Source organism: Cydia splendana, chromosome 26, assembly GCF_910591565.1.
Source record: "Cydia splendana chromosome 26, ilCydSple1.2, whole genome shotgun sequence".
In the NCBI taxonomy this organism is placed as follows: Eukaryota; Metazoa; Arthropoda; class Insecta; order Lepidoptera; family Tortricidae; genus Cydia; species Cydia splendana.
The window spans coordinates 697,790-710,385 of NC_085985.1; the positions used below are offsets into that span (position 1 = coordinate 697,790).

The window sequence follows — 12,596 nt, forward strand, 5'->3', positions numbered from 1 at the left end:
TTTGTAAACTAGTTAAAATAACAAGTCTTCATTGAAGATCCTCTTAGGCATCCCTGCACTACCTAGAAAGGAGCCTAGGCCTCAACAGTAGATATAGGTACCGTTACTTACAATACAAAAAGCGCAGTATGTAGACTACGACCCCCGCTACAAATGTAACGTCACCTCGCAACAATGCTTTAAACCCAAACGTCGTAAGTGCCGTACAAAACGTCGTTTACACCCTCGTGGGTGCAACAATGTGTGAAACGTATCGGACGTGCCGCGCGCGTAAATAGCGCAGGTTTATGGGGAAAGGCACGTACGCCAGTGCCCGCATCGCTGCAGTACGGAAACTAACATAAATATGCCACATTGCACATTGGTATTTGTCTGTGTTAACTGAGTTTTGTACGTAAACAAGCAGACAAACCGGCAGATGGCGGTTAACGTGACATATGGACACTTGAATCCTCAGAGGTGTAACATGCAAGTTGTCGATCGTTTAAAATAGAGGAAGGAAATACAGGAAGTAGATCAGACACACTTGGCCTGACACACGACACGACGCGAGTAAAAATTATACCGGGACTACCGCGTCTACTTTCAATAGCATTTATCCTATTTTTACCTACATTAAAATTTTAGAATATATGGCAAAATTCACAGTTCCGTCGGTACCTTAAAAATTAAGGAGGTATAATTTACACACAATTTGTTAAGCATAATTTAAAAACATTTTAGACAAAAAGGCGTAACAATACTACCTGTCGGAATGAGAGGTACAAAGCTAGTTTTTACAAACCGCCGTAGACAGTCCGGCGCCGAACGTGGGAAACATCATCAAAAGCCATTCCGATCTCCATTCATTCATTCATTCGCTTATTCATTCACTTATTTTAAATACATTCCCTAAACAGGTTGAAACACACAAAATGGCGCAGCGGGCGGTGTAACGTAAATGAGTTTTTGCGAAGTTGTAAAATTTGGTGAGAGACGCGAAGTCACGTATCGAAATCTTAACAAGATACTGTGAGAAAATATGTAGATATATGTAACAACTAAAAAGTAACACGTTTTGAACTATAAACGAACACAGTTTTTTTTTTCGTACATCGTAGATATAAATTTTTGGAAGTCAGTTAAAAGTTTTGCCTTGTTGGCTATGTTATATGGACACAATTTTTTGCCAATAGGATTAATATTTAATAGGGTAAACCCTCCAGTGAATGAACACCCCCCAGTGAATGAACAAAATCACGTTTTTTGTCTAAAATAAGAAATATAACAATTTCTACCACTTGTCGTATTTTTTTTCGTATTAACAACTCTATTTCCTATGCAATTTCAACCCCTGCTAAATTTATTTTCGACCAGTTTGAACGTGACTGGCGTTTGAAGTTTACGTATTTCTGGTTTTGAAGTTTTGTATGCAAAAATTATATCCCAGATAAGAACAGTGTATGTTTGGAGCAACATATGAAGTGCTTATTTAATGTTTACCTGTACAAAGTTCGGTTATTTGGTTAGATTAAGAGTTAAACCTTCTATAAATGTACACTTTCTCGGCGTATTATGTGATTAAGTCTTTATTTTTTATAGTTCCAATACTGGCTTATCAAATGTTCTGAAACCAGTAAATGAACGGTGTGTTCATTTACTGGTGTGGTCTAGATTTAAATTTTTTTCTAAATATATGTGTAAACGAATTGGTATTGAGCTTGTTTTTTGTGATCCTGCATAGAAAACGATTCTGATTCTTTCAGCCAGTATTGGAACAAACAAAATTTCTATAGTCCATTTACTGGATATTTCATGCCTATGTATGAACAATACAACATTTGGGGTGTTCATTTATTAGATTTCTACTAATTCTATGTATGAACAATGTAGCCACGAACAATGCAATGACAAGTTTATTTTTTTAAGCATTATTTGCTGATTCCTAGCCTTTTTTGATCAGAATATGCTCGTTGTTTCTTGTTTTAAAAATTGATTCTCTTTTTCTTATTAATATTTAATAGGTTCTGGTGAATAACCATCATTTTATTACATTCTAATCTATTTGAAATCAATATGGAGGGGATAAAAATATATTAACGCTTTCGCTATACCTACTAAAATAGAGCTGGAAACGTTTTTTGTGTTAAAAATGTTTTTTTAAAGCTGATTAAAAAGATCTAAATGATGTTCATTCACTGGGTTTTGCGGTGTTCATTCACTAGTTTTTATGTTCATTAATTAGGTTTTTGGGTAGTTTTTAATAAATTCTGCTATAACTCAAAAACTATGAAAGTAAGAAAAAATCGCAGAAATTACTTTCTTATTTATTAAATGAAGATTCATTAAATTGCAGATAATTATTGAAATTATTAATGAATGCTGAGAAATGATTTTTCAAACTTGGATAATTCCTTAAGTGTTCATTCACTGGAGGTCTTACCCTAGTTGGCAAAACGGAGGTTTGTTTTTATTCATAGAAATTAAATAATGCCCTGCCATTTCACTTCCCTTGTGCACTACTGTCTGGAATCTTTCCAATGTTAGTTACATTGTAATTTGCACATAACACTTGCAAATAGAAAGAAAACACTATTTAGAACTATGATTTATTTGTAAGCTGTTTAGCTTAGGTACCATTACGTAGTGGCAAAGAGAATTTAGTATAGAGGCGTCATAGTAAATTTTGTAGTCACAGTAAATACATTTACTGCTATCTTTCGACACAGGATTAAAACATTTAGAACACATTTGACTTTAACTCTTGTTCTTTCACTGATATGTGTTAAAATTGTTAAATATCAAATGGTGTAGCCATCTACACGAGTATAGGCCAAAGGTATGGCACCATCTTTTCGAGCATACATTTTTCTTGATATTCGGACGCACATTTTTTTCTTTGAATTTTTTTTTCTTATAAGGAGTTACATATATCTTTGGTAGTGGGAAAAGTACATACCAAATCAAATAAAGGACGAAGTAGAGACTTTGTTTTTTGCTGCGTGTGAATTTTATTTTTTGCTAGCGGTGACTCTTAAAATCACAAATTGTGTTACAGATGTAGAGCATAAAAATAATTATATTCCATCGTTTTTCACGAAAACGTACGACACTGTCTTGGTATTTCAGTCAGTCTCGGTATAAAAAGTACTGAGGTTGACTGAAGTAGCATGACAAATACGAACGTTTCCGAGAAAATACGATGGAAAACAATGATGCAGTACATCTGTAGTTATTATTATTGCGTCAAATAGATACAATGCGCTGTAGATTTAGTATGTTGGCAGTGTTTAAACAATACTTAGAAAAATGTCACGTATTAGAAACCAAATGACGTCACGCCAGTCCACATTACGAAAGCAATTCGCTACCAAACTACTAATACTCGTAAACATTCTTGCAATACCCGCTAATGGCAACTCCGTGCCTCCTGAATGCATTCCAATGCAATAAAATCAAATATAGACTCAAATACAAAAAAAAATGTCCGAAAACCGTCGCGCGCGCACGGGATCTTTATAGATCGCTTTCGTGCGTGACGTTACATGGATTTTTTCGATCTTTTTTTGGCGTTATGATCAATGAGCTATTTATGGGGGCGGTGTAGGCACGTAGGGGTGCTTAATTGTTTAATGGGACTATTTATTTTGTTATAGGATTAGCGAGTGTTAGGAAAATAGGATGGAGTGGGTTTTTTGCGTTTGACACTTATGGTTGTACGTGATGGTGAGTGGTATACCTGGTATTAAGTAAATGCATTGTGTATTGTACCTACAGTCGAAATTTAACCATTAATTGGGTTTAGGTTTAATGTAATTACATTAGTTATGTTTCATGGTTAAATTATAATAATAATAATTTCAGCCAACTCGTTTCAGTGAACGGTCTAATAGCGAAGAGTCTCGACCAACATCTTGAGAGACTCTCGCTAGGTGGTTAGATCAAGGGTCAGATGCAGGAGGCGGTGATCTTGGACACGGCGCGGATAGTCCGCCGGTTCCTCTCTCTGCAGCCCTGACCACCGGTAGCTTGGGCCTTGCCCCGCTGCTGGCGGCACCCTAGGTTAGGTTTTTTATAATGTGTTTATATGTATTTTTTATCGTTTTGTAAGCGTTTTTATATTTTACTTTTATATTCATATTATAAATAACCTAACTTAAGACGAAAAATAAATAAAGAGAATTTCAGCCTATATACGTCCCACTGCTGGGCACAGGCCTCCTCTCAATACGTGAGAGGACTTGGTTGGGCTATAGTCCCCACGGATTGCAATGCGGATTGGAGTCTTCTCATACACCTTTGAATTTCTTCGCAGATGTATGCAGGTTTCCTCATGATGTTTTCCTTCGCCGAAAAGCTAGTGGTAAATATTAAATGATATTTCGTACATCCGAAAAACTCATTGGTACGAGCCAGGATTTGAACTATATATTATACTACTCTTTGATTTGAACCCGCGGCCTCCGGATTGAAAGTCGGGCGTCATAACCACTCGGCCACCACCGCTTTTGTAGAATAAAAATATGCATCATACATATATAAAATTAAGTTTTGTTTATATAGATTATATAGAACATTGGCGAAATAACTGGAGTGACAAAGAAAGATGCCCGCAATTTGCGAACTTCGCTTCGGTAGGCCCTCAGAGTGGATCTTGGATATCTTGATCGAGCCAAGAATTGGATCGGCCGATGGGCGGAGCGTAGCGCAGGCGGGCCGCGGGGCGTCCGTCGGCGGCCGACGGCCTCGCGATTAACCGACCGAGATAAATACTAGTAGTGTGGAACGAAGATTTACACATTTTGTATACATAGTTCTTAGTTTGGTCGGTTAGCGTAATTAGGTTCTTATTCGTTGAAGCAGACAATTAAAAGTATCATTTTTATGGAGTTCTTGGGACATCTGTAGGTAAAGCCGACTATAAACTTTAAATATATGTACTAAGTGCCCAATTTTTGTACCGCAGCTGTCCGCAGGTAAATAATCGTTCTTAGAGCATTCAAAATGAAAAGTAGAGTAAAAAATTCTCATTTCACTCTCGAACTATTGGCGCACTGTACACATTTGTTGCAGCGCCAAAATATATCTGGTGCAATGCACCACAACACAATCTTTGTATATGTATCTTGAGCTACCAATCTCAGAACCACTTTATCAGTCTTATAATATTTGACTTCTTTCTACTTTCCAGGCCTGTTGACTGAACGGAACATTTTTTCCAAAACAACAACTAAGTTTTCTCGGAACGGGCCCGCGGCCGCCACGGCCGCCATGCTGCTACCGGGCGTGAGTTTGCTCAACGAACTGGTTTGGGTTTTGGGGAAAAGAGTTTAATAGTATGTGGTTCAGTGCTAGCAATACGCAAGGTACGTTCTCAAAAATGCAGGAACATTCTCGAAAGTTTCTGGAAATTTACATGAGAATTTAAAGCTTCCCATACAGAACCTTGTGGGATTTTTTCATAAAATTATTATGGATAATAGATACTCGATCACATATTATTAGAAAAGCAGAAAGAATAATATGTAATAAAGCCTGTATCTATTAAGGCAGCAAATATATAGGGAAAAAGTAGTTTTGGCAACTTTGGAAACTTCTCCTGTGTTTAGTATTCAACCTTAATACTGCTATACTGATTTACTTGAGGTAGCGAGGCTACTGGCCGGCGACACAGAAAAGGTGGTCTGAAAAATAATAACTAACAGTGTCACTGACACAGCAAAATCGCGAAGAAATAGATCGCCTAACTCGCAAGAAACAGTAAAACCCTAGTAAAAACTCATAATTCAGTGCGTGTAAATAACGAGGAATCAGCAATCCACCCGCAGAGGCCTCTGCCAGCTGCAGACCACAAGACTGACGGTAAGCGCGCTCACCCTTTTGTACCTCAGTATAGTGTTACGATAGGAACTTACAGAAACTACAGTCCACAAGTAAAGCCAGGGCTTTACGCCACATTTTCTGCTGTTGATGCAGACTTGGTTAGACCAACTAGGAGCCCAAACATTTAACAACATGTTACGGGCTTGTCCTTATTTTGATACGACTCTGATCGCTCACGCTGAATGGTGCATGCAAAATGAAGTGAAAGTCGTGCGTGAGATCCGCACCAATCGCCGAGACGATCGTCCTGGGGGCCGATTTTTGAAATTCGACCGCTCGATTTTGTGTATTTCGTTCAATAATATCTACACTACTAGGTATTTTAATTCTACTAATAGAATTAAAAACGAGTGGTCAATACCACTAGATTCCCAATTTCTATCGCTCGTATTTCAAAAATTAGCATTTCGCCGTTTTCCACTGATTTGCGAGTGACGAAATCGAACGATCGAAATTCAAAAATCGGCCCCCTGGTCGTATCAAAATCACTTCAAAACCAGAACTAATTGTTTAATTAGAATTAACCTACTCAATTAATTTTATTTTAGAACATTTTTATTTCCATTTCTTATCGGAATACTATTCTAGTATTTATTAAAATAAACCTTATAAGCACAAAAGCACATACGTTTAAATGTACGCCTTCCATATTAGTGGCGCGGAACCCTAAAACCGCTTCATTGTTATTATTCTGATCGCAGCGCTAATGGAAAGAAATGGTTTGTAAACTCTGGCCCACACAGCGACACTCGAATCTCTACTCTACGCCTTTCGCATTAACGTTCAATATAAGAAACCGGCCAGCAATCACATTTACATTTAACAAGATTATGGTCATAGTAATTTAAACCGTATCGTTAACAGTAACGGTTTAAAATTGCGTGTGAGCCGTTATAGAGGGTGTTCGGAATGGCCGGTTTAGGTAATATAACATAGTTATCCGCTTTGTATGACTTGTCATTCGTCCATTAACTTTTTGACTTTTTTAGGTTTATTCTGTCCGGTTTAAACTCTTCTATTAATTTACCTCTTTTATTATAATTTCGGCTTTACATAACTTAATAAAACGATTGTAAGTAGTGGTGTAGCCCTCGGTCCCCAGCGGCCCCGCTATCCCTTCAGTATCCAGCAGCGGTCCTGGCCACGGTGGGTGCTAAGCACTGACAAAACATCCTCCAGACTTAGCATAGTCGCGCTACCCCCTCTGCCACGCATACGGTAATTTTACTCCATGTTCGAGTCATTGTGTGACGTCCGTGTCTTTGAACGGACCAATCATGGCACGGGATTTCGCTCACCTCGTCCCGCGCACCCCCGCATTTTTGGCATCATCGGTTGCATGAAATAATTGCTCTAAACTCGGTCTAGAGGATTCCTAGTCTATGGTGCTAAGAATCCCTGGAAGAGATTAGGCTGCAACTCGAACTACATTCAAAAGATCGCGGGGCACTTGGATGAGATGAGACTAGCCCAAGACCGGGATATGTGGCGTACAATCGACGTCAAAGATATGTTTACACTTTTGCACTTTACTCCTTTGCAAAAAGGCGAAAAATGTAAAGATATCTTTGACGTCGACTGTACACGAAGGGAGAGGCCTATGCTCGGCAATCATAACTTAAGCTAATAACGGTTTAACTCACGTATTTTTAGACACTTGTGCGTTAATTATATTAAGCACACAGTATATTTATGAAATAAATGTTATTGTTTTTTTTTTAAGTCAAAAACACAGACATTTCTTCAACCATTTTGGATTTGCGTAAATGTTTTACAAACACATATTACGTAATACTGTGGACTTCGGTGCCCGCGTGGTGTGACGCATGGTGAGAATTGACAGTTGACAAGTTTTCTGCTGACCTCGGTGGCTGTTGATAGGTATTGTTCTGACTTCGGTGGCGCGTAGCCCAGTTTAAAGTGGAGTAGGTTAGTTGTAAGATTCAAGTTTACGTTACTCATAGCGCGTTTTAGTGTATATATATTTTTTAATGATATAAAACGAATCGTATCGCCTAGCGTGGTACGGGCATGTGATGCGGAGGGATGAGTGTCATGTGACGAGAAAGGTATTACGAATGAATGTGGAGGGAATTAACGGGAGAGGAAAACCGAGGAAAAGGGGCATGGACTGTGTGAGAGATGATATGAAACGATCGCAAGTGAATGATGAGATGACGGGCGAGAGAGAGGTGTGGAAGAAAAAGACATGCTGCTCCGACCCCAAATTAATGGGATAAGGGTAAGCGAATGATGATAAAACAAACTAGCAGAATCGCCTGATTTGAAGCAATTACCGCCACCTAGAAGTTGCAGTTGGCGTGCAGTTCCCATACAAATTGCAGTCGGGTTGCAGTCCATTCTGTATCGGCCCTTAGGTACACCTACAACACTAGAGGGGTTGCAGTGCGTAGATAGCCTTTAATATGGGAGAACGCTATTTTCTTGAAGGTCGTATCGGCCCGGAAATACCGCGGGACTCAAGGCACTTTGCGAAAACTTAAAAAAAAAATTCATGTTACCCATGTCCCCATGTGTAGGTACAGATTAGTAAAATCTAGTTTTAACGAAATTAATTTTGAACAATTAGACAAAATTACTTTTCACGAAGCCTATTTGCAGATCTAGTTTTGACTGAAAAATCGCAGTTAAAACTATACTCATGGACTGAAACCACTTTTTCCAATATGTTTGCTGCGGGGTCCTTTAGAGAAACGCAAAAAATTACTGGATTAGGTACAGCACCTACAGTATTTTCAAAATTTATAATTAAACTTTTTTGTGTTCCTCTAAATTTGTCCATCAGGCCTATTCGGATTTCGAGATAATCACAAGATCTAGAGGCGATTTAGTGATCAACTAGATCTACATTAGATATCGACTAGATGTGACTTGGATATCTACGTCATAACTTGTCGAAATCGTTCAAGAAGACCTCCAGAATCGCGGAAATGTCAAATTTGAGATATCTATCTTACAAATATCTCTAAATTATCCATATCGTAACTTGTTGAAGTCTAGTAGAAATCTAATTCATTTTCCGAACCGAGCCGCATGAGTGTAGTTCTCACCAAGGCATTTCTGAAAACTAGTTTTAACCTATTGAAAACGCGTTCACAGTTAAACGGGGTGTTACGGTAGCATAAATAATAATGATAAGCCTGGCTTGTCTATGCAAGTTTCATAGATTCGTTGGGCAACTCTGTCGCAAAGCGCTACGAAACAACGATGACTTAACGAGTGAACTTGTTTTCATTATATGTAAGTAAAATGTTAAATAAAATACATAATCTATGTAGATTAGATAATAGCAGTACCTAAGTACTGTTCTAAAACCAACAGTTTGTTTTTCTAGATAATATGTCTTAGAATTTCATTATTTTCATCATCAGTATTTTTTCAACGTCAACTGGACCTTAAAGTTCACACGAGTAAACCCGAATATCAGCCTCAACTCCATCAAAATAGAGTATAATTTCGGAATTGCCTACCCTATTTTCAGCATTCGGACTACTAAGTACTCGAAAAAACTTTAAATGGAAACTCGTCGACAGACTTAAGCGTCTTTCACATTTTACGATAGATGTAGTGCACAGATGTAGTGCCTAATTATTTTCCGTCGTATTTTCACGGAAACGTGTCTTGCTATTTCGTCAGTCAGTACCTATCTGTACAAAAAGCACTGAGGGTGACTGAAGTAGCATGACAAATACGAACGTTTTCGAGAAAATACAATGGAAAACAATGTATTATGCACTACTGTACGTTATTTATGTTTACCAACCATTTAAACTTATACCTAGTAGCAGTGTCTAGCCCTCTATTCGACTGATCAACATAGAGAACTAACATTAAACTCACCCGACATTTTCATTTTCATTTGCCCAACACACAACACCAAAACACACACACAACCAAAAACAAAAGAACTTCGCTTCAACACGAATTTAAAATTTCAAAAACCGAACGTCCGATTAATCCGAATCATTGTCTAAACGCACCGAGATGTTTAAACCGATTGAAAAAACTGTGTCACAGATTTTCCAGCATGCAAAGTTGCAAATCTTAACCAATGTCACTGCGTTTTGTATTGTCAGCACTTGTCACACAATGAAACTGCCGCCCTCAATAATGATATAGTGAATATATGCTTGGAATTCATTTATTAATCATCTTTGTGCAATAGTATGCGGAAATACGGCATTATCGGCGTTTGAAGCCATATGTTTTTAATAATTGTGACCTGAATGCGAGCTGTTTTAGCCAAAAGGCGTATTTGGGATGACGGGTAATATCAAAGTTTTTAGCGAATTTCTCTAGTAGTACTCATGTTAAGTAATTAATATTAATATTACTAGAAATACATAGAAAGAGAACTAGAAATAGAGGCTCTCTGCTCTAACTTTCACCGTTTTTTAGAATCGTTACTTTCTTTGAGAAGTTAGGTACAAACCTTACTTAATAAGTGTCCCTTACCGCGTTAAAGGTTCTTATTTAATGCCTAAATTTTTACCTTTCTAATTGCTTAAAACATCTGGATATTTTTCATACAAAGCTCTATCTAAACCATGTTATTCATAATTTGTAATTTTGTACATAAAATCGCCTGCAACTGAAACCAGCCGTCAACCGATTCATCGACTAACATTTCAAAAAAGTCAAAAACCGGTCAAGTGCGAGTCGGACTCGCGATCCAAGGGTTCCGTACATTACTCAATTTTTAACAATGTATTTTTTATATGTGAAACGCGAGTGAATTGCCTTTAAAAAACCCGTAGGGGCCGGATCAAAAACTAAGTTATTAGTCCGACTCACGCTTGACTATATATTTCTAATAGGTTTGCTGTTATCTATAGGTAAAGACCTATTTTATGTATTTTTTTCAAAATTTTAGACCCAGTAGTTTCGGAGATAAAGAGGGGGGAATGGTCATTTTTTGCCTATTTTCTTGAATTACTTATAAACATAAAAAAAATATATTTGAAATTCTCACATTGAGCTCTTTCATTTGATATGTAACACGATATAGTTTGAAAAACTTTATTTTTTAGTTTTCTAATTTACCCCCTAAAAGTGCCCCCCATGTTTAATATTCATTTGTTTACGTTACATGTCCGTCTTTGGGTCACAAACTTACATATGTGTACCAAATTTCAACTTAATTGGTCCAGTAGTTTCGGAGAAAATAGACTGTGACAGACGGACAGACAGACAGACAGACAGACGCACGAGTGATCCTATAAGGGTTCCGTTTTTTCTTATTGAGGTACGGAACCCTAAAAACTAACCTCATAATCGGATTGCCTACGTCACTATCGATTCCCGCCAAAACGAAATGGGTCATAGACAATAATGCGGCTCGCGCTTGCCGCGGCACGCACCGCGCGAACCTTTTCCCGCCACTAAATTAAAAAAGTAACATGCGCCAGGGATGTGTAACCTTTTTGGTACGTGCTGGAGTGAGCACGGCAGTTTTGTCCTGAGTCTGATTTATCGCTCGGTGTTTTGTCTGATTTTAATGCGATGTGAATGAACGGATCGTGTAGGTCTTTGTAATGTATGTAATGTGATTAGTTTATGTGTTAAATGTCACGCCCTCGCTTTGTGGGCAGGGGTAGATACTTAGATAGTTAGTTTGGTATAGAAGAGTGTCATGCGCCTTAAGTATAAATACGCAGTTATCATTAATGTCAAATTTCTATAAAAATATTAAGTCGGACTTCCACCTTATGCAATAGAAAACGTTTTCCTAACATTTGAGTACAGTCAGCTGCAGAGATAGTTGACCGCCCTGCATAGACTGTACCTATTGACTGTATACCTCATTTTGTCATTGCCAATGCCATGTAGAGTTAGTTTGGTATAAGTATCTCTAACTCCAGGTCGGTAGATACTTTTTACCAGGCTCCAATTTCACCACGGTGACAGGTGCGACAATTGTAAAACATCACTGTTGCTGACGTCACAGGCATCCATGGGCTACGGTTACCGCTTACCATCGGGCGGGCCGTATTCCTGTTTGTTTTATTAAAAAAACTTTATTATATCGGAAAAAAACAGATATTTCTCTTGCTAAGTTTATGACAATTGTCACAAAAACACTACAATTGTCACGAAATTCCGACATATAACTCATTACCTGTCAAGAATTACCTACAATTCTTCTAAATCTTGACAATTGTCAGAAACTTCGCAAAAGAAATATCTGTTTTTTTCCGATATAATAAAGTTTTTTTAAATAATACAATGATGGTGGCAAACAGGAATACGGCCCGCCCGATGGTAAGTGGTAACCGTAGCCCATGGATGCCTGTGACGTCAACAACAGTGATTTTACAATTGTCGCACCTGTCACCGTGGTGAAATTGGGGCCTGGTCTTTATCTAATCTATCTATCTAATACCTTTAAACGAGCAATTCTTGTTTATTTATATGTATATATATTTCGGGGATCTCGGAAACGGCTCTAACGATTTCGATAAAATTTGCTATAAGGGGGTTTTTGGGGGTGATAAATCGATCTAGCTAGGTCTTATCTCTATGAAAACGCACATTTCTGAGTTTTTATATGTTTTCCGAGCAAAGCTTGGTCTCCCAGATATTCTCTATTTATGTTTAATGGAAGTAACACTGCACTAAAAGAAGAAACTTCCTGCCTGCACAGCTAAACTGTTGAAGTAACTGTCACCTGCGGTATTTCCGGACCGATACAAGCTTCAAGAATAGAGCATACT

At 37.9% G+C, this 12,596-nt stretch overlaps 1 protein-coding gene and 1 long non-coding RNA gene across 3 annotated transcripts in view; one reads left to right on the forward strand and one right to left on the reverse strand.

The window, feature by feature from the left end:
• LOC134803285 (single-minded homolog 1) overlaps positions 1 to 12,596 on the reverse strand; it is a 69,832-nt gene that overhangs the window by 44,815 nt on the left and 12,421 nt on the right. Inside the window, exon 1 of one of the 2 annotated variants that reach the window (XM_063776055.1) lies at positions 9,724 to 9,925. The exons of the other annotated variant lie outside the window; for it this stretch is intronic. Coding sequence (XP_063632125.1) covers positions 9,724 to 9,742 — 19 coding nt within the window. The 5' untranslated portion in view covers positions 9,743 to 9,925. Of the gene's footprint in view, positions 1 to 9,723; positions 9,926 to 12,596 lie in introns of those variants that run through there. 2 annotated transcript variants of the gene reach the window in all.
• Positions 1 to 12,596, forward strand: part of LOC134803481 (uncharacterized) — a 66,391-nt gene that overhangs the window by 17,886 nt on the left and 35,909 nt on the right. The gene's annotated exons all lie outside the window — the stretch shown is intronic.